Source organism: Euprymna scolopes, chromosome 30, assembly GCF_053919585.1.
Source record: "Euprymna scolopes isolate OS-2025 chromosome 30, ASM5391958v1, whole genome shotgun sequence".
NCBI classification, from domain to species: domain Eukaryota; kingdom Metazoa; phylum Mollusca; class Cephalopoda; order Sepiida; family Sepiolidae; genus Euprymna; species Euprymna scolopes.
Genome location: NC_136511.1, coordinates 91,177,732 through 91,205,191, shown reverse-complemented (window position 1 = coordinate 91,205,191; position 27,460 = coordinate 91,177,732). Strand labels below are relative to the sequence as shown.

At 33.5% G+C, this 27,460-nt stretch overlaps 1 protein-coding gene across 11 annotated transcripts in view; it reads right to left on the bottom strand.

Moving 5' to 3' along the window:
- Window positions 1-27,460, bottom strand: part of LOC145254565 (dual specificity calcium/calmodulin-dependent 3',5'-cyclic nucleotide phosphodiesterase 1A-like) — a 1,571,136-nt gene that overhangs the window by 797,251 nt on the left and 746,425 nt on the right. The window contains exon 1 of one of the 11 annotated variants that reach the window (XM_080113151.1): window positions 7,360-7,516. The exons of the other annotated variants lie outside the window; for them this stretch is intronic. Within the exon in view, the coding sequence (XP_079969277.1) occupies window positions 7,360-7,426 (67 nt within the window). The 5' untranslated portion in view covers window positions 7,427-7,516. Of the gene's footprint in view, window positions 1-7,359; window positions 7,517-27,460 lie in introns of those variants that run through there. 11 annotated transcript variants of the gene reach the window in all.

Below are 27,460 nucleotides of genomic sequence, written 5' to 3'. Positions count from 1 at the left end.
CACTTCATTTTCTTTTAGCTTATATTAAATGATCAAGACTGTAGTGTCCTTTGTCAACCACTCAAGGAAGCTACCTGTCGTCAAACAGTAATTTACCATTGTTTTCAAACGAATATTTCTGGATTCTGTCAGATGCAGGTGTTTTCAAATATGAAAGCTTTGTAACGCTTTTCAATGGTGATTATGCTTGTTTGTTGTTACTTAAGAGAATATCTCCATTTCATTATCTTTGATCTATTTTGCATAATCTTGATGTTTTCCTTCTTTTTCTCAAATGCCTTTCCAGACTTGATAAGATTAATCTGTATTAGATGTAACTCCTTTCTCTCTTTCAATTCCTTCTAGTTCTTGAAAAAGAAGTTTCTTGTTCTTGAACTGTTTTGTCGATATTGCCCAATTCTGTCATTGTATTTTTTTAAATTTGAAAGTTTTAGCTACAACACGTTGTTTCAGTTCTTAAATTACACATTTAAAACCTTTTCGTTGCATATCAAATTTATGGATTAGACTTTTACAAGCACTCTTCCTTTTGAGTTTGCCATTCGGACAGCTTATACTTCATTTTCTAAGTTGTTTTATCTGCTCATTTAAACGTTTCCGCCATCAAAGCTCTTTCTTATTTTTTCTTTTATATTTTTTATTCTGAATAGCTTTGACACAATATTGGCAGCATTTTTAATAATTTTATTGCACTGATCTAAATTATTTACTGATAGAAATGACAAAACTTCATTTGCTTTGTTGCTGACAGTTTGAAGTTTTGGCAGCTGTTCTAAATTACCAGTTCTTAGCTTCCATCTGACAATCTGAAAATATCAATATCTTCTTCTGCCATCTCATGTTCTACATTGAACGATTGTTTCTGTGCAAATAACCTTATTATCATTAAACATCAAGTTTATTGATGTACACAATCTCATATAAATCTTCTTACTAAGTTGCTCTTTTTAGTTCTTCAATTTCAATATCAGAAAACCATTTATTCTAATTGCGTGAGCTTGTCTTGCAAGATTTTGCTCTGTTAATTCAAACAGGTCTTTAGTGCATTCATTGTCTATATCGTCTCTTAGAAAGATCACTTTTGAAATAACATTTCATCACAATTTTATTTAAGACCATTAGTTCTTGTTTTAGCGTTAGTGTATCAAAAGTTTCCCTAGATGATAACCTTGAAAACTTTATGTAGAACTGCACTTGACATTCCAGGAATAACAATATTAATCTGATCATTTAACCTATAGTCATTTTTATGGCTTGTAATTTAGTTATATAGGTAGAAGCATCAATGTTTGGTTTAGTGATCATAAAAGCATTTTGCTGATTGAAAATGGTGTTATATCACCAGCGTATTTATTTTTACTATTAGTGCTTTTTATGTGGAGTCCAAATTAAGGGAGATGTGTTTACTGGTTACTATAGAATAAGATATACTACAGGCGATATGTGTTTTGGTATGTTGTGTTATTTGGGTTGGTTAAACAAACACGCAGTGGATGATGCTCATAAGACAGCAGTCATCAACAATTAGCTCTTGAAACTTGAAGTCTACATCAGTGCATTGCAGGTCTCTATGGAGATGGGCTCACTCCAAGAGAAAAACTACACCTTTATTTGACACAGCAAAGTGGCTGATAAAGTCAGGGAGCATGGCGTTGGCTTCACTGTTAGGAACATGCTGCTCAGCTTGAGCAAGCTTGGCAAAGAAGGAACCCTATCTCTATTCCTCACCACCACTGACAGTCCAGTTATCCTTCTCAGCATGTACGCTCTGATCCTCTACTTGAGTTGAAAGATGCTTTCTATGAGCAGTTGCAGTCCACCTTAAACCAGGTGCTACCCTTCGATAGCCTGGTGATCCTTGGCGACTTCAACACATGAAAGGGGGTAGTCAACACCTTCTGGCCCAGCTGTCTTAGGCTTTTTGGCATCAGGAACATGAATGAAATGCTGCTTGAACTGGGCTCTCTTCACAACCGATGCATTACCAACAGCTTTTTCAAAACCTCAACACAGCTTCTCCTGGTGGCATCCCCACATCTCCTGGTGGCATCCCCACATCTCCTGGTGGCTATCACAGTGCTAATCGTAACACTGACCATACCTTGGTGTGTAGCAAGATTCGGATTCAACCCAAGAAAATGCATCGTAAGGTCACCAGGCAGACTAACAATCAACATGTCTAAGATCAAGAATCTTTGCAGGGTGAAGTTGCTTACTAAGCAACTGATTGAGGCCATAGAGATCAGCTCCCCTGCAAGAGAATGATGAGTAAAGGTGTGAGCAGATCCGTAATGTGATTCACACCACTGCCTTCGTCTTTAGTAGGAAGTAGAGCAAGACCTATGACTGGTTTGACAATCATACAGTCGCGCTGACTCCATTACTGCAAGAAAAGTGTATGACCCTGCTTAGCCACAAGAAGCAGCTAACAAACTCCATGCTGCAGACTTTCTGAGCAACTCACATCAGAGCCTAGCTTGTTGTTAGGAGTTGCATCAATCAATACTGGACCGACCTCTGTTAGGTGTCTATGGTGGCATCAAGAAAACACTTAGTCCAACATACAGCAAGAAAGCCCCACTTAAGTCAACCAGTGAGGAGTCCATCATCGACAGCAACAAGCAGATGGACAAATGGGTGGAGCATTAATCTAACCTCCACAGCAAGGAGAGTACCACCTCAAACCCCATGCTAGAGACCATGAGCCGTTCCCCTGCTATGGAAGGGCTGAATGAACTGACAACCCTTACAACCCTACCCAATGACAATGCACCAGATTTGGATGGCATTCGAACCGAAGTGATCAAAAGTGGAAGGGCCCACTCCTTCAGCACCTCCATGAACTACTCTGCCAGTGCTAGGAGGAGGGTGAAGTACCACAAGATATGAAAGACTGCAACATCCAAAATTATGGTGACTGCAACAATTACAGAGCAATCTCACTGTTGAGCTTTGTAGGAAAGCTCTTTGTCTGCTTGGGTTGAAACGACTCCAGAAACTTACTGATAGGGTGTATCCAGAGTTGCAATGCAGTTCCAGGGACAAATATTCCATGGTTGACATAATCTTTGCTTTTTGACAGCTCCAGGTGAAATGTAGGGGGCAAAAGCAGTCCCTATATATTGCATTCATTGACCTCACTTATGAGCAGAGACTGTCTGTTCAAGGTTTGGGACAAGATTGGATACCCAGGTAGGCTCCTGAGCATCATTGTCATTTCACATGGCCATGAGGATTGTTGTTCAGTTCGATCGAGCAACATCATCTTTTTTTGTTGAAGCTGAGCTGAGTGCTTACTCTGACCCTGTTTGATATCTACTTGGCCGTCATGCTCGACCAGGTGTTTGGTAACTCCACAGAGTGGGTCTACTTCCACACACATTCAGATGGTAAACTTTAAAACATTGGCAGACTTAGAACCCAAACCATAATCTGAAAAATCCTCATTTGCAACCTGCTGTTTGGAGACGATGCTGCACTAGCTGCCCATAGAAATGACAACCATCAACACCTCATAGACTTTTTCTCTAAGGTCTATGATAACTTTCAACAAATCATCAGTTTGAGAAAGACTAACATCATGAGCCAGGACACTTACCTCCCCTCTTCAATCATCGTCAACTACCAACATGAAGCCGTGAAAGTGTTCATGTACCTAGGCTTAACAGTAACACAATATTGATATAAGACAAAGCATAGGCTGTGCAACTTCCACATTCATCACACTTGCCTGCAGAGTTTGGGAGAACAGAAAATTAAAAGTCAATACCAAGATGGTGGTGTGTAAGGCTTGCATCCTGAGCGTGTTGCTGTGTGCTGTATGTACATCAGGAAAAACGTATTTGCGCCTTTGTCATGCACAATCTGAGGAGGACTGTGGATATCAAATAGTTAGACTTCATCACCAACACTGAGTATGTGGGTATGCTCAGTATGTACATACACTCGCTTGAACATGTTCACCAGATGGAGGCTGGTAGGATCCCAAAAGAGCTCTTTTATGGAGAACTGATAGTCAACAAGAGAAAAAGGGGCTGCCCTCAATTTCGATTCAAAGATTCATGTAAAAGAGATATGAACGAGGTCGGCATAGGCCTTGGAAGCTATAAGCCACAGCGTGAAGTGTGGAAGCACCAGATTACCAATGTCCTCAAGACAGGCGAGAATAAACTTTATCAGTTATGACAGGAAAAGCAAGCCTGATGCAAAAAACAACTGCACCACCCGTCTTTCCCGTCAGGGAACAGAACTAAAAGCAAACATGATAAATAGATGCCAATTAATGGAATTATTATTATTATTATCATTATTATTATTATTATTATTAATAATAATAATGATGATGATAATAATAATAATAATAATAATAATAACAACAACTTACTAGGCTTATTATCAGTGAGTAATCACTAATGATTACACAGGTAATCATTAGTGATTACTCACTGATAATAATAGGTGGTCTTCTCTGGAGTCTATGTGGCAACAGGTCTCTCCAGATTTCTAGTACCCTCCATCCCTTTTGACAAACTTTACAAATAAATTGCAATAGCTTGCAATTGATTTCTTGAAGTTCAATAAAGTCTTTATTTTGATGCATTTGTCATTTTAGTTTTATAATATTTCTAAAAAAAAGAGGTTCAAACGAATTTTGGTGGTATTTGATAACGAGTAAGCCAAGGTATAAGAGACAATACAATTATGGAATGGAAGATTGAGTGCAAGTTCATACCCTGATACCACACTTTGAAATATGGAACTACATAAACAGTGAAGGTTGTAGTAATCATATTTTTCTAACGACTTATTTTGTATGTTTTGTTTTTTAGTAAGTTATATTATTTTTCTTTAGTTTCTATTCCTTTACAGTGTATCCATCTAACAGTTGTGTTTTAATGACATTTTTAAGAAAAGCCAATATTCAAGTCACAATCTATTTCTTTTTTTTTTTCAGTCGGACAACTACCATTTGAATTATTTTTATAAAAGAATTACTTGAAATTTGTGGAGGTTTTACTCGTCGTTGTGAGCATTGTTTACATTTTAAAGCTGTCAGTTTAGAAAGGCAGCATTTAATGCAGAATTTAAAACAATAAACATTTATTTGTTTAAAATTAGCAAAGTTTTGACAATATAACGCAATCACCAGGAACAGAATTAGTTTGTATTTTGTTTTCATTTTCTTTCCTCGTAGCATGTTGTCATTTTCAGGAGATTTATTATTTTTTTAAATTTGCATATAATAATTATATAATAACTTAAATTGGTTTGGAATTTCATTTATCTTTTCCAACCAACTTTAGAAATTAAAAAGGAAACACCATAAAAAATAAATGTGTACTTTAATAACTGAATCATGATTTGCAATAATTTCGTTTTTAGCTCAGAAAAATATTTAAAACAAAATCCCCAAAAGATTTTAATAGCTCTAAAAAAGACATTTCTTTAATTTCTTATTAAAAATATTAATTATTTTATCAATCTTAAAAATATTATATTTTGTCAAGCTTAAAAATATATAAAATGCAATGCATGAACTTTGATATTTACAAATATTGTTTTTAAATTCAACATTTCTTATAAATTAAATCACAAACAATTTTTTTAATCGAAAAACGGAAAATAATGAAGATTCGACAATTTAAACATTTTTCTATTAGAGATTAAAAAAGCTCTAGTAGAAAAATGTTTAAATACACAAACAAGTTCAAAATAATTCTATATAAATTTGCCTTTCCACCTGCATTTAGAGTTCTGATAGGAAAATAAACAAACACTTTTAAACAATCTTTCACAATCAGTACATACAGCATTTCCTAAATTGTGTTTCCCGAAACTATTTGTATATTTCCCTCTCTATATATTACATTCATTTCGAACATACTGTCTCTCTCAAATACATATTCCTACAAAGATGGTAGCAAACACTTTCATTTTCTATCCATTAAGTCCTCTAACCCCCTCACTTTTCCACTAGAAATTTCTTAATATGTACCACTATTTTCATAGTATTGTTTCTTATTAGAAATATGGATATCTGTAATTGTGACTTATGATATTTGCATTTCATTAAACTATTACAGCACCATGCATACATTTATTGCATTAAGTAGAATATTTATAATTATTACATTTGTTTAAATTACTAGTGAATTATTCATTTATTAAAAAAATAATATAGTGAAATATAACAGCATTTAAACTTAACCAGAAGTAAACAAATTCCTAATGAACCGCCCCCTTAAGTAAACACTTCATCAAATCTCCACACTAACGTAATGTACTTGCAATAACCCTTATCCCTGAGTGGCTTCCGGGCCTTGATAAGTGGTGATCACTGTGTAAAAAAAAGCGCACAAAAGTAACGAAGTATTATAATAGAAAACATTAAATTACGAAACATTCATGCAATTAAATTAAAATTGTTAAAAATGTAGCAATAATATTTCAAAATATATTAAACTTTACAAATTAAATGTAACTTTCTATCAAAATAAAAAAGAATAATAATAATGCACAGATGAAATATAACATTTAGTTTAGAATATTATGAAATGGATGACTTCTATTTTCTCTTTATTTGAAAAAGATAAAGTTCTTTAATTCAATAAATTAAAAGTTTTATGAACTGCAAATCATTTTGGAATATTTGAATTTGTATTTCTTTTGTTGATTTTACTTAAGACATTGATTAAAACTTTCTTTAAGAATTAAAAATTAAAATTGATGAAATAGGTTAGATTGCCTTCTCTTCCCGATAGTAAACCTTTACCGCAAACGAAAATAAAATATACTTCCGGTTAACTAAAATGCACTTATGTCGAAAAAATCAGTAATAAAAATGCTAGACGACGACAGGCGATCTTTTGCAGAGTAACATCTTATATATAATATTCTGAATAAAAAAAAAACGAATTTGTCAGTTAATTATCAAAGGATATGTATACATTTTTATTTACACTAAAAAGAACATTTTTTCGTAAATATATATGAGAGTAACATTTTATTTATAATATTCCACAGAATTCATCATCATCATCGTCATTATTAACCATTTCATTTATTTTAACGCTGCTTTACATGACTTTAAGAAATTTACTTCTAAAGTAATCTATCTCCGTTAGGTCTTTATCCCTCTTTAAATTAACAAAAACAAATTTGTCAGTTTATAATTAAAAGATATCTTTTATTTACACTAAAAAGAAAATGCTTTCATAAAAATATATAACTTTTAAAATTAAACAATTTTGATTAAATAAATATATTGTATACTTTCCATCTAAATAAAACGAACGAAGTACATTGAATAAGACAATATAGGTGCATGTTTTTAAATTTGAAAAGAAAATCTATATATACTTATAGAACTTGGCGGATCTTGTTTTTTAGTTGATTTGTTTAGCTTGTTACACCGGGCACACTTCATGATTTTCTTCAATAAACAAATATTGACTTAAATATAAGCCTCATTAAAGGCTTAATGGTGTTTTGAAAAGCAGTGTGATTTCATCAAAGTTGAATGATAATTCTGAAAGATCTGTGACGTCATAAAGGAAAAAGATAGTTGCTAGTGTGATGAAAATTATAGAAATAATATTTCAAGGTGGTGGAGAGATGAAAATGGAGCAAATCAAATTATTGTAGTGAAGTAGAAAAAAAAAAGAAATTAAAAAAATATATAAGACACAGCTGTTCCTTCCAAAAGGTCGAGCTCTTCAACGTCCAAAAATAATTCACTGTCACAAAATAATTCGCCGTCACTTCTTCCAACCATCGTTTCACTCTCTGCACTCTTCACGCCTGGTTAAAAAAAAAAGTACCGTCTATATGCTGCCCATTTCTCCACTTATGCAAATTGACTATCAACCAGAGCCATCTAGTTTTCCATTTCTCCAAACAGCCAATTTGCAAAGGGGGACAACTCAAACCACACAGAGCCATCTAGTTTTCCATTTCTCCAAACAGCCAATTTGCAAAAGGGGACAACTCAAACCACACGCCCCCTTGATCTACATGATCATCACATGTCAACCCATCACGTAGTCGCTCGACCAACATGGCGGCCGTCTCTCTCGCTGCGATCTCCGCGGAGCCTCTTCGTGAACGTCGCTACTTGGCTCGACGTCGCTGTATTCCTCTGATGACACCACTACCGGCCGCACATCAAGGATGTGTCGAGGGATGCCGTCGATAGATACATTGTTCGGGGACTGGACACTTGTCACAATGTCCCTCCCCCAGCGTGTGGTACAGCGAGCATCAGGCGGTTTGATCCACACTTCCTCTCCCACTCGCACAGTCGCTCGCTTCTCGCCTTCCTCCGCGGGTACCTGTGCAGTTCGGGGATGCCGCCACTCGTACTTGAAGACTGCCCTCTGCGGCACTGACTCCACTTTTTGCCCTGACTTTGGAGCCATATTATACCAGAAGACAGCTTCTGGCGGCGAAATCTGGCCCCTTTCAGCTATAGCCTTAATGGTCCTGTGATGCCGCTCCACAATTCCGTTTCCGCCTGGTCTATATGCAGCCCTGAAATAGCGCCGCACTCCCCACTCAACACATTCTCCATGGCAGCTGAGTGAAAGGCAGTTCCATCGTCCATTAGCACTTCCGTCACTGGACCCCTCTCCAAAAACACCTCTTCCAAGACCTTTGCAATTTCACCTGCATTTTCCGCCTTGATTTCCCTCCAAATGGCTACTCTTCCTGGTCCACAGTCGACTATTGACAGATACGGCCTCTGTCGATAGTGTGTTACGTCTATCGTCAACCTGCTCCAGTTCTCTGCCACCTGAACCTCACCAGCTTCGTGTCTACTCGGCGCAGGGTCGATTGATTGATACCGGCTGCATCTCTCAACCACTGTCCTAACGGCCTCCTTTGTGATTCTGGGGTCCATCTTCCTGGCCAAGAACAAGGTTCTATCCACTTCAAAATGGTGCATGTCATGCAAATCCTTCAGAGTGTCTTCATTCAAACAACATATTGCAACAGCCGCCTCATTCGGCGCCTTTAGCCAGGTCTTCCGCACCCTCGTCATCACATCTGCTCTGTTCTTCGCTGAAGGAACGATAGTGACCCTAAGTTGAAGATCAAATTCCCTAATCAGCTCCCTTAACATTATCAATCGACGCTTTACTAGCATCTCGGCAGCGCCTTTCGTCTTCACCCTCCTTTCTCCTGTAGCTTTGGACTGGATCGAAGAGAACACAGTGGCTGAGTCGGTCCTCACCTCAACATTCTGTAGCCCCCATTTAAAGGCTAAGTTGATGCCCTTCATAACCGCATCCAGTTCCGCCACATTTATGTGAGCCACGTAGTCCTTCTTCCACAACCAAGCAGCATCTTCTGCAGTAACACCATCTATCTCCAAGGTGACCTCCACTGCTATACAGCTTGCATCACACCACACAACACCTTCTGCACTGTTGGGTACATGCCAAACACCTCTCACTGGATCCTCCCTCTTCACCTCTTCAATAATCTCTCTCATAATGTCCACAGTCTCTTTATCAACTCCATCCTCCCACTTCGCTCCACTAGCTCGCCTTTTGATATAGCTACATGCAGTCCATAGCCATCCTGCAATAGGGTAATGGCCCACCAGTCTTCCGCATATTGACAAGAGTTCTCGCCTGCTCAATTTTTCCGACACCTCCGGGATCTCATTTCCCCTCCGGAACACTTACCGTCCTATCCGGTCCTTTCTTAGTTGGAGCCCTAACACCGCTCCTCCCTCCAACGATTCTGGGCGTTTTGCAATTAGCCCAAAGCTATTGAGGTGTTTTACTATGTCCTCCGCAGTTGTTACCATCTCATCCACCAAAATATCATCAATGTAGGTACTGGTGGCTCTTCTGACTGCTTCTTCCTTGCTTAGCACCGTTTTGAGAATCGCTGCCATGATTTTTGGTGCAGAATTCAGGCCAAAACCCAACCTAGTCAGGCAGTACATTCGGCCCTTGTATCTGACCAGCTGGTATTTCCAGAATTCCTGTGAAATGTGGATCTGTAGGTATGCAGATTTTAAATCCACAATCGTCGCAGCCTTCTGAATCTGCCTCCACTCTCGCATGGTCTCTCCGCACACGTCCATCACATCGCCTCCCATGTGACACGCAACGTGTACGTTCAGCTCCCTGAAGTCCAGTACTGGCGGAACTTTTTGTTTTGTGGGCTGAACAACCGCCATTAACGGCAACACACCTTCCACCTTCTCCGTCCATGGTCTTAAAATCCCCTCTGAGATCCATCGGTCCACCTCCTTCTCAAATTCAAGTCTTGTGCCTCCTCGCAACGTATGCTCGTAGCATTCCACTCTGTTGTTCAGTATGGGAGGTTCTCCCTTCCATGCCCACTTGACTGTCCATTTCTCACCATCAAAGTGTGCAGAGAAATCTTGGTCCTCTATCATGCAACTTTTGTCTAACCCGGCCGTTCCTGTGACACCTTTTTCAAATTGCATACCTGCAGCTCCTTGATGTCCTCCAAATCTCACGGAGTTCCTATATACCGTAACGCCCTCTAGTCGAGCAATTGCGTCCATTCCTAGCACCACATCGACACCCGTGACAATTTTGTTAATTACAATCGCCTGGATTGTTAGTGACATCCCAGGTACCATCAACCGAACGATACTTGTGACATTGCACTTCACCTCTCTGCCGTCAACTGCCGTAATGCTGCTGGTTCCATTGCATGTGTCAACCATGTCTTTGGTGACAATTGTTGACGTACAGCCCGTGTCGACAAGGGCTGTTGCACTTCATCCATTTAGGGTCACCTCTACTTGTGGTGACATACCCTGAAGCGCCTTCATCGAAAAAGTGGGGTAGCCACCGGGGCAGTGGCTTCCCCCTTTTCGTTTCCCTGGGGGGCAGAATCTGCTGATGTGGCCGACTTCCCCACAGCGGTAACACGTGACTTCTGGCTTTGGCTCCCTGCACTCCCTCGCCATATGGGGGGCCTTGGCATCGGTAGCATCTGCCAGAGAACCTGGGTCTCTGCCACAGTTCTCTCTGCTTTTCGTCCTTCACAATTTCCTGCTGCAGTTTGCTTCGTTGAGCGACAGCTACGATTCCCTGCTCACTCTCTTTTTCCTGGCCAGCACCCTAGCCTGTGTAATCAACTCCACCACCTCCATAGTATTTACAATGGGCAGTTGCTGCAGAGCTATAGAAATATGGTCCGGGAAGCCATTGATAAAGGCCATCTTAACCATCTGTCGACGGCCTCCTCCATTGAATCCTGCTAGTCCCGTCAACCTCCTGATATTGTTGCCGTAAACATCAAGAGGCTCTCCGGTCCACACCATACGGCTTAGTTTGCCATATGCCACAAACGGTCCTTCGGTAAATGCTTCCTTCAACTTTTCCTCAATGGCGTCAACAGACAGTTGATCCTCCTCCCGCATCTCCAGATATAGGGCCAGAGCATCACCATCAAGATACAGCGGTATCAAGTTGGCTACATCCGTGATGTCCTGCAACTTAGCGACAAGTTTAACCTTGGTCAGCCAGGTTATAGCATCTCCCTCTCCAGAGAACGTCTTAAGCATTTCACTGCTGATCCTCTTTGCTTCCATAGTTCCCGCCGAAATAGCTTGTAGTGAAGTAGAAAAAAAAAGAAATTTAAAAAAATATATATAAGACACAGCTGTTCCTTCCAAAAGTTCGAGCTCTTCAACGTCCAAAAATAATTCACTGTCACAAAAAGAATTCGCCGTCACTTCTTCCAACCATCGTTTCACTCTCTGCGCTCTTCACGCCTGGTTAAAAAAAAGTACCGTCTATATGCTGCCCATTTCTCCACTTATGCAAATTAACTATCAACCAGAGCCATCTAGTTTTCCATTTCTCCAAACAGCCAATTTGCAAAGGGGGACAACTCAAACCACACAAAGCCATCTAGTTTTCAATTTCTCCAAACAGCCAATTTGCAAAGGGGGACAACTCAAACCACAATGTTCATTACTGTTTCATATTTATTTCAAGACTACTTCGGAATTTATAATTTGAAGAAAATAAATGTCAATATAATACTTGTGTTTGATGTAAAAACACAAGACAAACACAAGAGTAGTAGTAGTAGTAGTAGTAGTAGTAGTAGTAGTAGTGTGGAATTGGATAATGATATTGGGAATAATCTAATACATTATTTCTGGATGAATAAAAATAAAATCATCTATAATATAAATCCCACCTGTCTGTTTAAATGTATGTATGTATGTTTGCATGTATGCCTAAAACTTTTGGCAGAGGCGACAGATTTTGACAAGATCAGTATCGTTTTGAAGTTTTACCCTTCAGACGACAAATATTGAAAAATTGGCTAAAAACATTAATTCCTTCACCCTCAATTGGGAACTTTTCTACATGGAGGGGTCGCTTTTTTTCACCGATATTTTCGAAAGTTATCCCCTAAACCTTCGCCATTTCCGGTTTGACGATGGACGCAACGGCAAAGACGTCCCATTTTTTTTCACGTTCTTTTCCTCCTTCAGGGTATGGGTTCGAGCCTGCCTGCCTACTACCACATTTTTTTTTTGCTCAAAACACACCTCCAAACACTCGGGCAACGCCAGGCACCCAGGTTAGTCTGAAATAAGAGGTAAAAAAAAAAATATGGTACTTGTAGCCTAATCTTCGTGACAACAACAAACTATCTATTGATATGATAGGATGTTTTATCTTATTGTCCTTATTTTGATTGTTACAAAAGTGTCCGATTATTTCAATTCTTTGTTCCCTGTTTTGTAACGATATCTAATATATTAAATTTTTTCATTTAGGATTGAACTCACAACTCTAGAATATATTTTAACGCCTTTAATAGTTTATGCATAATTCTAATGTTTACTATGAATATTACAAGATATTTTTTTATCATTTTGTTTGTACTAAAATGTATTAAAATAAAAATAGTGTACGATTCATTAAATTAAGGGGTTCGAAGGTAAACTAGTATTACATGATAATCAATGTAAAATCTAAATGAATAAATGCGTTTTTTTTTCATTTGTAAATCGTATGTTACCATCAAAACCACTCATTTTTATTTAATACATTAATAATATTTGGAAATTATGTAGAGATGAACGATTAAGAGATGGTCATTTGAATTTTTAATTTGTATAACTATTTTTCAAACAGTTCATAACTTAATAATAATAATAATAATAATAGTTCAGTTTCTGTTCTGTCTCCTCTTGAATCTTCCAACCACTCTGTTGTATCAATTAAGATGAAAATGAAATATAATAAGTCCCCAGACGTACCTCTCCATCGTATAGTATATCGATACACTATGGCTGACTGGGATAGCTTCCATACATTTATATCGGATCTACCTCTGTGCTCTATGTTTGAAAAGGATGTGTCCTCTATAGTATCAGATCTGATGCAATGGTTAGTTGTAGGTATAGACCGTTTCATACCCTCGAAAAAGTTCCAGCAAAAACGTAAGAGTCAGCCATGGTTTTCTCCAGAATGTGCTGCTGCCATTGCGCACAGAAATCACTGTTTCCACTGCTTCCAACGTAATAGATGTATGGTAACTAAAGCCGCTTTCAGAACTGCCAGCAACCATTGTAAGAAAGTAATAAAGAACACAAGAGAGTTGTATGCTCAATCCGTTAAGTCCAAAGTAGCTGAGCAGCGGCTTGGTTCCCACCAGTTTTGGCAAATAGCAAATAGAATCCTGAACAGAAGCGTGTGCTCTATCCCAACTATCATCAATGGTAATCTCATCAGCATCAGACAAAGCCAAACTCTTTGCCAAGAACTTTGCAGCTAATTCTACCCTTTGCAACCAAGGCCACCAACCCCCAATATTTCCTCCTGTATCAGAAAACACGATATGTGATATACATATATCAAGCTAATCAAAAACCTTGATTCCAGTAAAGCAACCACCCCTGACGGTATTCCAATTATAATACTCAAAAAACAAGCAGAACTAGCGCCCATACTTACAAAACTGTTTAAACATTGTCTTAAGGAGAATTGCTTCCCATCACCCCGGAAAATCTGATCAGTATGCCCTGTATTTAAGAATTCAGGTGATCGCTCATCCCCCTCTCAGTACAGGTCAATAAGTCTCCTGTGCGTCATGAGTAAGTTGCTGGAATTTGTGTTAAATACAGAAGTAATCAACCATCTCAGCAAAAATAATCTTCTTAGTGGCACACAATATGGTTTCCATTCTGCTAGATCTACAGCAGATGTGCTTACAGTTATATCTCATAGGATTAGTGAATCTCTCGAAGGAGGCAACCTTTCTAGGGCAATTGCTCTTGACATATCTAAGGCCTTTGATAGGGTATGGCATAAAGGTTTACTTCACAAGATCTCTAGCTATGGTATAGCTGGAAATGTCTTCTCAATTATTAAATCATTTCTTTCTGATAGGTTCATAAGAGTAGTAGTTGAGGGGCAAAAATCAGAAGCTCACAGTATTAATGCTGGTGTCCCTCAGGGGTCTATCCTGAGCCCAACTCTTTTCCTGATCTACATTAATGATCTTCCAAATCACATCCTTACATCATTTGTAGACATTTATGCTGATGACACTACCATTTATGGTAGCACATCTAAGACAGTAAACAACCAAGTTCTCTCGAGTTCTCTCTCCTCTGATCTTGAGCAAGTGGTATAGTGGGGGAAGAGGTGGCTGGTTACTTTTAATGCATCTAAAACCAAGCTTTTATCTTTGCATCATCAACGCTCTGATCCACATCTGGCATCAATTGAAATGAATGGCTTGCGTCTTGGGGAGGCCTCATGTTTTGACAAGCTTCTGGGCTTGACCATTACTCCTGATCTTAAATGGAACACATACATTAAATCCGTTGCCAAGGCCGCTGGAAAAATGGTGGGATCCTTTTATCGATCCAGTAGATATCCCACTGCTGATACAATTCTCTATCTATATAAGAGCCAGGTACGTCCAAGAATGGAGTACTGTTGCCACATTTGGGCAGGAGCTGCTAGAAAGGACTTATCCTGCCTTGATAGAGTTCAAAATAGACTTCGTAGCCTCGTAGGAGATGTCCTTTTCTCTTCCCTGCAACCTTTTTCTCACAAAAGAGATGTTGCGAGTTTGTCTCTGCTTTATCATTATTTTCATGGAAAGTGTTCGACTGAGCTATGGTCCCCCCTCGCGAAACTTTCGCAAGAAACAGTCGTTTAACTGTAAACACTATTAATAATTCCCCCCACTCTTTATCTGTGCCTAAATCTAAATGTAGATTCCATGAACAAAGCTTCTTTCTTAGAACTGCACGCCTGTGGAATTGTCTTCCGTTTTCCTGCTTTCCAGCTGACTACAATATGGTTGTCTTCAAGTCTACTGCAAACAAGCTCTTGATGAGCCGCCTCACTTGTTAACAAATTTACCAAATTTCTATTACTAACAATTACTATATTGTCCAATTTCTACTTTAACCCTTATCCTCAAGTGGGCTCTTGGCCTTCATAAGTGGTGATGCCTATGTAAAAAAAGAAAAAATAATAGTTGTTATTAATTTGGATTTGCATTGTCTTACTTTTACTATCTAGATGCAATGGTTTCAGCGATATTAGTAGTAATGAATGAAAGTTATTTAGTAAAGAAATCGGACAAATGACTAAAACCCCTTCTTAAGTTAAACTCCCGACGTTCTCGTTATGATGCATATGTGAGAAAAGAAAGGGGGAGTGGGGGAGGGGGTTTGCTGATTTCTCGTATGTTTCTTCCCGCTCCTTCTTTCCCATTTTTTTAAATTCTTACATTTTCTGTGAGAATTTAATACCTTTTTTATAATTAGCTATTTTTGTAAAGTTTAACCTTCAATTTATTGTTTAATGTTTACAAACCTCTTTTTAACTATTTTCATTGACAAATGAAAACTAAAGTTTAGTTGCACTGATCTATCAAAATTACAAAAAAAAAAAAAAATCATATTTGGGTATAATTTTAGATTAGCATCATACACCAAATCACCTTACCTTCTATCCCACCCCCAAAATGTTAGATTCTACTTTTTTAGGCGATTACATGTTAACACCTTGAAAAACTGAACGGAAGGAAAAAAAGAAAAAAAAAAAGATTATCTTAAAAAATAAATTAGAGGATAAATTTCGCATATAAATTTAATGTAAAATCATCCCCCAATTTCTGGGCCAGTTTAGCATTTTGAAGTAGTTAGCTAAATTCTTTTTTGCTATGGGAGCTTAATGTACTTTTTGTGTGTTTAGAATGAATGTAGGTGTTTATGTGTGGTCTTGTTGGCTTGCAACTAGAACTTAGTGTTAGTGGTAAAAAATTACTTAACTGTTTAAAAAGTAAGAATGGCCAAGAAATAAGGAACATTCTGTATGCGTTCCACAATTCCACACGAAACCACCTAAAAAGCAAATCTTATTTTATTGGCAGGGGTGAGGATAACGGGTTAGGGTTAGGGTGAGGATAACGGGTTAGGGTTAGGGTGAGGCTAACGGAATGTATTAATCTGCATATTTGCTAATAAAATAAAATAAAGATACAGCTAAAAAATATGACTTAAAAAAATAAAATAATTTTTTAAAATCATATTTTTTAACATATTTTAACATTTAAAAAAAAAATTTAACATATTTTAACATTTTGAAAAATATATTTTACATATTTTAACATGTTTCAAAATATATTTAGCATATTTTAGAATTTTTCAAAATATATTTAGCATATTTTAGAATTTTTCAAAATATATTTAACCTATTTTAGCATTTTAAAAAATATATTTAACCTATTTTAGCATTTTAAAAAATATATTTAACCTATTTTAGCATTTTAAAAAAATATATTTAACATATTTTAGCATCATTCAAAATATATTTAACATATTTTAGCATTTTTGAAAATAGATTACACATATTATAACATTTTTCAAAATATATTTAACCTATTTTAGCATTTTTCAAAATATATTTAGCATATTTAGAAATTTTCAAAATATATATAGCATATTTTAACTTTTTTCCAAATATATTTAACATATTTTAACATTTTTCAAAATATATTTAGCCTATTTTAGCATTTGTCAAAATATATTTAACATATTTTAGCATTTGTCAAAATATATTTAACATATTTTAACATTTTTCAAAATATATTTAACATATTTTAACATTTGTCAAAATATATTTAACATATTTTAGCATTTGTCAAAATATATTTAACATATTTTAAAATTTTTCAAAATATATTTAACATATTTTAGCATTTGTCAAAATAAATTTTGCATATTTTAGCATTTGTCAAAATATATTTTGCATATGTTAGCATTTTTCAAAATATATTTAGCATATGTTAGCATTTGTCAAAATATATTTAACATATTTTAGCATTTGTCAAAATATATTTAACATATTTTAGCATTTGTCAAAATATATTTAACATATTTTAACATTTTTCAAAATATATTTAACATATTTTAGCATTTGTCAAAATATATTTTGCATATGTTAGCATTTTTCAAAATATATTTAACATATTTTAGCATTTGTCAAAATAAATTTTGCATATTTTAGCATTTGTCAAAATATATTTTGCATATGTTAGCATTTTTCAAAATATATTTAACATATTTTAGCATTTGTCAAAATAAATTTTTCATATTTTAGCATTTGTCAAAATATATTTTGCATATGTTAGCATTTTTCAAAATATATTTAACATATTTTAGCATTTGTCAAAATAAATTTTGCATATTTTAGCATTTGTCAAAATATATTTAACATATTTTAGCATTTGTCAAAATATATTTAACATATTTTAGCATTTGTCAAAATAAATTTTGCATATTTTAGCATTTGTCAAAATATATTTTGCATATTTTAGCATTTTTCAAAATATATTTAACATATTTTAGCATTTGTCAAAATAAATTTTGCATATTTTAGCATTTGTCAAAATATATTTAACATATTTTAACATTTTTCAAAATATATTTAACATATTTTAACATTTTTCAAAATATATTTAGCATATGTTAACATTTTTCAAAATATATTTAACATATTTTAGCATTTGTCAAAATATATTTAACATATTTTAGCATTTGTCAAAATATATTTAACATATTTTAGCATTTGTCAAAATAAATTTTGCATATTTTAGCATTTGTCAAAATATATTTTGCATATGTTAGCATTTTTCAAAATATATTTAACATATTTTAGCATTTGTCAAAATAAATTTTGCATATTTTAGCATTTGTCAAAATATATTTAACATATTTTGCATTTGTCAAAATATATTTAACATATTTTAGCATTTGTCAAAATAAATTTTGCATATTTTAGCATTTGTCAAAATATATTTTGCATATTTTAGCATTTTTCAAAATATATTTAACATATTTTAGCATTTGTCAAAATAAATTTTGCATATTTTAGCATTTGTCAAAATATATTTAACATATTTTAACATTTTTCAAAATATATTTAACATATTTTAACATTTTTCAAAATATATTTAGCATATGTTAACATTTTTCAAAATATATTTAACATATTTTAGCATTTGTCAAAATATATTTAACATATTTTAGCATTTGTCAAAATAAATTTTGCATATTTTAACATTTTTCAAAATATATTTAACATATTTTAGCATTTGTCAAAATATATTTTGCATATTTTAGCATTTAGTCTTTGGATATAAGTCACAAAATTTATAGAAATTATAATTTTCCAAACGGTGAAAGACAGCCTTACATTTGCAACCGTTTTAGACAAATTTGCAGAATTCTGCAATCCACAAAAAATGTAACACTGTCGTTTTCAGTTTCTTACTACTCGTCCGGAAGAAGCAAAATCATTTGATAAATTTGTTACTAAGATAACAACACTCAGCCATTGACAGCTGAATACGGGACGTTATAATAATAGGAACTAATGACTTAAAAAAAAAAAATGTTGGCCGAATCAGATTTAACTCTAGAAAGAGTCATAAAAGTGAAACGAACAGCTGAATTATCTAGGCAAACAAAGAGTCATTTTTTGTAAAAGAAATAGTTGTTTCAACACGATATAACTAGAAAGCATTATATTATTTTTAACTGTTTCATTTATTTTCTGGCTTTTAATTAATTATTTTTTAGATAAAATTTTAGATATATCTATTTTTTTTATAAATAATCTAATTTTTTTATAAATAATCTAATTTTTTCATAAATAATCTAATTTTTTTATAAATAATCTAATTTTTTATAAATAATCTAATTTTTTTATAAATAATCTAATTTTTTTTAAATAATCTACTTTTTGTATAAATAATCTCATATTTTTATAAATAATCTCATTTTTTTATAAATAATCTAATTTTTTTATTAATAATCTACTTTTTTTATACATAATCTAATTTTTTGTATAAATAATCTAATTTTTTATAAATAATCTAATGTTTTTATAGATAATCTAATTTTTGTATAAATAATCTAATTTTTGTATAAATAATCTTATTTTTTTATAAATAATCTAATTTTTTCATAAATAAGCTAATTTTTTTATATATAATCTCATTTTTTATAAATAATCTATTTTTTTATAAATAATCTCATTTTTTTTATAAATAATCTACTTTTTGTATAAATAATCTAATTTTTTTTTATAAATAATCTCATTTTTTTATTAATAATCTCATTTTTTTATTAATAATCTAATTTTTTTATAAATAATCTAATTCTTTTATAAATAATCTACTTTTTGTATAAATAATCTAATTTTTTTATAAATAATCTAATTTTTATAAATAATCTAATTCTTTTATAAATAATTTAATTTTTTATAAATAATCTCATTTTTTTATAAATAATTTAATTTTTTATAAATAATCTAATTTTTTTTATAAATAATCTTATTTCTCTTTTAGAGTAAATAAATGCATTTTTATTTTATTGGCATTTTGTAAACTATAACAATTTTATTGGCATTTTGTAAACTATAACAATTTTATTGGCATTTTGGAAAAAAATTATTTTTTATAAATAATCTCATTTTTTTTATAAATAATCTAATTTTTTTATAAATAATCTAATTTTTTATATAAATAATCTAATTTTTTGTATAAATAATCTAATTTTTTATAAATAATCTAATGTTTTTATAGATAATCTAATTTTTGTATAAATAATCTCATTTTTTATAAATAATCTCATTTTTTTATAAATAATCTAATTTTTTTATAAATAATCTAATTTTTTTTATAAATAATCTAATTTTTTTTATAAATAATCTAATTTTTTCATAAATAATCTAATTTTTTCATAAATAATTTACTTTTTGTATAAATAATCTAATTTTTTATAAATAATCTCATTTTTTTATAAATAAGCTAATTTTTTATATATAATCTAATTTTTTATAAATAATCTATTTTTTTTATAAATAATCTCATTCTTTTATTAATAATCTAATTTTTATAAATAATCTAATTCTTTTATAAATAATTTAATTTTTTATAAATAATCTAATTTTTTTTATAAATAATCTTATCTCTTTTAGAGTAAATAAATGCATTTTTATTTTATTGGCATTTTGTAAACTATAACAATTTTATTGGCATTTTGTAAACTATAACAATTTTATTGGCATTTTGGAAACTATAACACTTTTATTGGCATTTTGGAAACTATAACAATTTTATTGGTATTTTGTAAACTATAACAATTTTATTGGAATTTTGTAAACTATAACAAATTTTATTGGCATTTTGTAAACTATAACAATTTTATTGGAATTTTGGAAACTATAACAATTTTATTGGCATTTTGAAAACTATAACAATTTTATTGGCATTTTGGAAACTATAACAATTTTATTGGCATTTTGGAAACTATAACAATTTTGTTGGCATTTTGAAAACTATAACAATTTTATTGGCATTTTGGAAACTATAACAATTTTATTGGCATTTTGGAAACTATAACAATTTTATTGGCATTTTGAAAACTATAACAATTTTATTAGCATTTTGGGAACTATAACAATTTTGTTGGCATTTTGGAAACTATAACAATTTTATTGGCATTTTGTAAACTATAACAATTTTATTGGAATTTTGGAAACTATAACAATTTTATTGGCATTTTGGAAACTATAACAATTTTATTGGCATTTTGGAAACTATAACAATTTTATTGGCATTTTGGAAACTATAACAATTTTATTGGCATTTTGGAAACTATAACAATTTTATTGGCATTTTGGAAACTATAACAATTTTATTGGCATTTTGTAATCTATAACAATTTTATTGGCATTTTGGAAACTATAACAATTTTATTGGCATAGGTTTTGCAAACTATAACAATTGTACCATTAACTTCCTGAGACAAAAAGTTTTTATATACTGCCCAATGGTCAGGTCTTACTAATAGAATCTGAAGGATTGTTGAGGATGATCATCACATTGACTGCAAGAAATGGCAGAGAGTGAGGAGCATGCAGTTAACAACTCTGATACTCGATGGCCATTGATAGAGAATTCAACTGTCCTTTAACAAGTTTTATATTTGTTATCAGTGGATCACCTGATAACTTGATTGTATTGTTGTTTAGATTTACGGCATATCAACCTTTTTCTGGTTATTTATGCCGAATTCAATAATTTAGTATTAAAAACAATTTTCAGTTTTGCAAAGTCCCAGTAAAATCAAAGAGAAATAATGAAAGTTGAATAAACTCAACAATAGTTTTACGTGGATTTAAGTATTTATATTTAAGTACGTTTAATTCAATGTTTCCTTATAAAATTGGTTTAGCCAGAAACAAAACTAATTTAGCCTGACGTGAAAATCTGATCTGAAGTGAAACATTGTCTTTCATAACCCATTTGCCACTTCAAGGTAAATTTGGCATAAATTAGGTAACTGGTTCCACAAGCCAAAGGACACTTGTCATTAATTCACTGATGGCTTCTCCGGTAGATTATGAGCCATGATGATCCTTTTAATTGGATGTGAGTATAAAATGACGAAACAACCCGAGGATAATCAGGAAAACCTGATTCAATTTTAGAAGCGATTAGCAGAGATTCAGATCAACACTGGATATTTAAGGATATAAGAGACCTTCTTAATGGACATTATTTATTTATTTATTTATTTATTGTGGCAGTGATTTAACATGATAGCTAAATCTGCATGCAATTTTGGAAAAATAATCACTTGAAAATATTCAAAGTGATTATGAAAATAAACTGATATCTATCTATTGTATTCTTAGAGTTTATTATTGTTGACCTGTAGTCAGGCTAAAGTGGAAATGAGCCTCCCGACTTTTGATGTCATATTTGTTTCCTGTGAATTTGAAAAACTCATTCTAATCCTTCTTTTTTCCATATATATATATATATATATATATATATATATATATATATATATATATATATATATATGGCGACTGTGTCAACTAAGTCCGTTTATTATTTACTTTAGGAACTTTGTAACTATGTGCACACCCTATTTAAAAGTCACTTACTTCATTATTTCAGTTTTACTTTATACCAGTGCTAGTCTGCTATTCCCCACTTTAAAATAAAAGCACACACACACACACACACACAGTGTAAAAATGTCCATTTTTTTTAAGCATTCGTATTAAATCAATGGAGGATCGTTCCATTTATTAAAAATTTTACTTTAATTTACACGCATTTATGTTTCTGATATTTGTCAGATGTGAGGAATTCATCATTTTTATCTGAGAAACACACACACACACACACATATATATATGTGTTGCGTGTGTGTGTGTACGTGTATGTATATATACATACACGCAAACACATAGTTTAGGACAGCATTCATTCCTTGCAACAATGTTCGAAAGAGTTCACGTGAATTATTTTAATCAAACGGCTAAAATAATTCGAACATTGTTGCAAGGAATGAACGCTGTCCATACCAGAAATTTCCAGTTTTTTTTTCAACGTCTTTCATTTTCATCTCAATACTTTTTTGGGACTAAAAGCGGAGGACTGCTTGAAATATAACAAATAAAATATTAAATACAAAAATAACATCGTTTTCTTGCTTCAAAGAAACCTCATAACATTTAAATCACTATTCTAGAAGCACACGTGGACTTTTTGTTCTCTTTTTTACTAAGAAATTTGTTCATTTTTTTTATACGAGAATTTGGGATGCTTAAACCAGTAAGAAAAAATGATGTAATTTTTATTAAACAAAACATTCGGGGAATTGTTAAAAAGATACAAATATTTTGTTTAAAAAAAAAAAAAAAAGAATTAGCTTTAACATTAAAAGATCGAAGAAAAGAGCAACAATAACTGGAACAAAAAAATTATTATTTTTTTTTGTTAATATTTATAAAATTTAGCTGCATTAAATAAAGTAGTTGAAAAAAAATAATTTTCTTACTTGGATGTTTTGTTAAAGAAAATTTACCATATTGTCGCATTGTTACATTTTTTTGTGATTAATGTTATAAAACTGTGTTATACTTAAAGTTGAAAAAATTTTCTTACAATTTTTAGTAAAACAGATTTACCGCTTTGCAACAATGAGTTAAGATTTCGAATTGCCAACTAAATGACATAATGAAATAAAATTAAAAAAAAACTCTAAAACTTAAATTTTATCATTCACATTTCATTTGTTAAATACTAAAGAATATAAAGTTACTTGGTTCGTTTTAAGTTCATCCTACATACTTAAGTACTCAAACGGAATAATAAAAAAAAAAAAAAAAAAAAATAATAATAATAATAATAATAAAAAAAAAAAAATAAAAAAAAACGGTTCATTACTTAAGTAAGCCCAAACCCATTTCAATGCAAGTAGTTATGGTGGCTTATTTCAGGAATTAATTTTTATGTTTTGAATGTTAAAAATTAATATGAAAAATTTTCTTGCATAAAAAGATCAAATGTTTTGAATGTTATTTACATTTAATAATCGTGTAGAGATTAAAACATTTTAACAGTAATTAATATCAGTTTATAAGAATAAGGTTAAATTTGTCCGAGATGGGTATATTTGCTGATGATACAACGCTCTATAATATGCACGAGGGAAGAACAGATGTATATAAATCTAAGACATTGGCAGAATCGTTAGAAAATGACCTCCAGACTACAGTGGAATGGGACCGGAAATGGATGGTAACATTTAATGCTAGTAAAACTAAGCTGCTTTCCTTTAACAATTAAAAGACGCCTCTCCAATCGCCTATATCCATGACAAATAGCGCCATACCTGAGAATTCTACCTTCAAACTCCTCGGCCTGACATTTGCGGGCAATATGAACTGGAACAAATACATTGAGAACATTGCAAAGGCTGCTGCAAAGAAGGTGGATTCCCTCTATCAAGCTAGAATACTACTCACACCTGAGAGTATCCTGTACCTTTACAAGGCCCCCATTCGCCTATGCATGGAGTATTGTTGCCATATCTGAGCCGGTGTATCTACCACTAGTCTCTCTCTTTCATAGGATCCAAAAAAGAGTTGTCAATATAATCGATCCCACTTTATCAACTAAGCTCCAGCCCCTGTCCCATCGTCGCAATGTTGCATCACTGTGCCTGTTTTACAAATATTTTAATGGAATGTGTTCTGATGAACTCGTTTCACTTGTAACCCCTCGACGTACATATCCCTAACAAACCCGCTTAGCAATAAGATCTCACCTCTTTACCGTTGATGTCCCTAAATGTCAGAAAGCTTTCTATTTTAATAGTTTCTTCCTTCGAACAGCTAGAATTTGGAATTCCCTTCCTGTTGCCTGCTTCCCTGGCTGTACTGATATGCAGAAGTTTAAATGCAACACAAACAAATATCTTGTTAATCTTTCCTAGAGATGGCCCTTACGTTCAAGTAGCAATATGCTCTGTAAGGGGTGAACATGAGTAAAACAAAAAAAAATCATATATATATATATATATATATATATATATATATATATATATATATATATATATAAGAATGCTTTCAATTTCATTTCACCATGAATGGCTCATTTGATAAGCACATACGTTTAATTTTGAGGGGAGGGAAAAGTCACTCTATTAAAAAGTATTCAAACCATGTATTAATTTTAAAATATATAAAACTTAGTTTCAATTTAATTTTTTTGTCCCTACCAAAATAAAGAAAATTGTTGTCATTCTGAAGAGGACGTGTATTTTTTTATTTATTTATTTTTCATTACATTTTCACCCAAAACAAGGCACATTGCCATTTTGTTGTAGGGTCTACTATCAGGGGCATAAGCATCAGGGGTACTGTGTAGGGAGTTGGGAAGCAAGATGTCGGTTCACGTTACACTTGAACTTCTGCATGTCAGTACAGTTGGGGAAGCAGGGACCTGGAAGGGAATTCCAAAGTCTACCTGTTCTGGGGAATAAACTACTGGAGTAGAAGGCTCTCTTACATCTAGGGATCTCTACCATGAAGGGGTGGGATTTGTTGGGGGTATTTACGTCGAGGGGGCACAAGTGCTTGCAGTTCTTCAAAGCATTCACCATTAAAGTACTTGTAGAACAGGAAGAGGGATGCAACATTTCATCCATGGAACTGAGGTTGATGTTTAGATGACAGTTCAGGACCTATAAGATTGGCGACTCTCTTTTGAATGTTGTCTAGGAGCGAGAGACTAGTGGCAGAAGCACCAGCCCAAATACGACAACAATACTCCATACATGGGCGAATGGTGGCCTTATAGAGGTATAGGATACTTTCGGGCGTTAGTAGCTTTCTAGTATGGTAGAGAAACCTCACCTTCTTTGCAGCGGTCCTGGCAATGCTCTCAATGTAATTGTTCAAACTCATGTTTCCTGTGAATGTTAGGCCGAGGAGTTTAAAAGATGTACTTTCAGATAACGAGTCATTGGCCATTGCTATTGGTGGTAGGGAAGGTTTCTTGTAATTATTGAAGGAAACAAGTTTAGTCTTGGCAGCATTGAATGTGACCATCCATTTTTGTCCCCGTTCTACTGCGGATCAGAGGTCATCATCTAGTGTTTCTGCCATTTCTTTAGAAATGAATTCATTTGTTTTCCTGTCGTGTCTGTTATAGAGCGTGGTGTCATCAGCATATATACCCATCTCACAGACAATTTTGTCAGGGAGGTCATTTATGAATATTAGGAATAACAGAGGTCCAAGGATAGACCCCTGAGGCACTCCCACATTATATATTATATTGTTTAGATTTACGACCATCAAGGAAAACCAGGATTTTTCTCTTATCATAGAAGGATTTAATTATGTTATGTATTCTTCCAGTGATACCGTATGATTTGATTTTCTTAAGAAGACCCTCATGCCATACTCCGTCAAAAATATAAGATATATCTAGAGCTACCGCTCTACTCTCCTCCGCTTTGTCCAGTGAATGGTATATACGTTCTGAGATTATAATTAGGATGTCTGCTATGGGAAGGGCTTGCCTAAATCCATATTATTGGTCAGTCAGAAGTTTAGCATCTGTAAGGTGATGGACTAGAGCTTGGTTAATTATTGTCTCAAATATTTTGGCGAAAAGTGGGAGAAGGCTAATGAGGCGATAATTTACTGGGTCAGTTCTTTCACCAGAATTCTTGAAAACTGGTATGGCGGAATCAGTTTTCCAGCAGTCTGGAAAGCAAGATTCTTTTTTTTTTTTTTTTTACATAGGCATCACCACATTATCAAGCCCAAGAGGCCACTCAAGGTTAAGGGTTAAAGAGTGTACAGTAGAAATTGGACAATATAGTAATCATTAGTAATGAAAATTTGGTAAATTTGATAACTTATATGGAACGGCTCATCAAGAACTTATTTACGTTAGACTTGAAGACAACCATATTGTAGTCAGCCGGAAAGCAGCAAAACGGAAGACAATTCCACAGGCGTGCAGTTCTAAGAAAGAAGCTTTGTTCATGGAATCTACGTTTAGGTTTAGGCACAGATAAAGAGTGGGGGGAATTATTGATAGTGTTTACAGCTAGACGAGTGTTTCTTGTGAAAGTTTGGCGAGGGGGGACCATAGATTGAAGCTCAGTTGAACACTTTCCATGAAAATAACGATACATCAGAGACAAACACGCCACATCTCTTCTGTGAGATAGAGGCTGCAAGGAAGAGAAAAGGACATCTCCTACGAGGCTACGAAGTCTATTTTGAACTCTATCAAGGCAGGCCAAGTCCTTTCTAGCAGCTCCTGCCCAGATGTGGCAACAGTATTCCATCCTTGGACTTACTTGGCTCTTATATAGATAGAGAATAGCATCAGCAGTGAGATATCTACTGGATCGATAGAAAGATCCCACCATTTTTCCAGCGGCCTTGGCAACAGATTTGATGTACGTGTTCCATTTAAGATCAGGAGTAATGGTCAAGCCCAGAAGCTTGTCAAAACTTGAGGCCTCCTGAAGACGCAAGCCATTCATTTCAATTGATGCCAGATGTGGATCAGAATGTTGATGATGTAA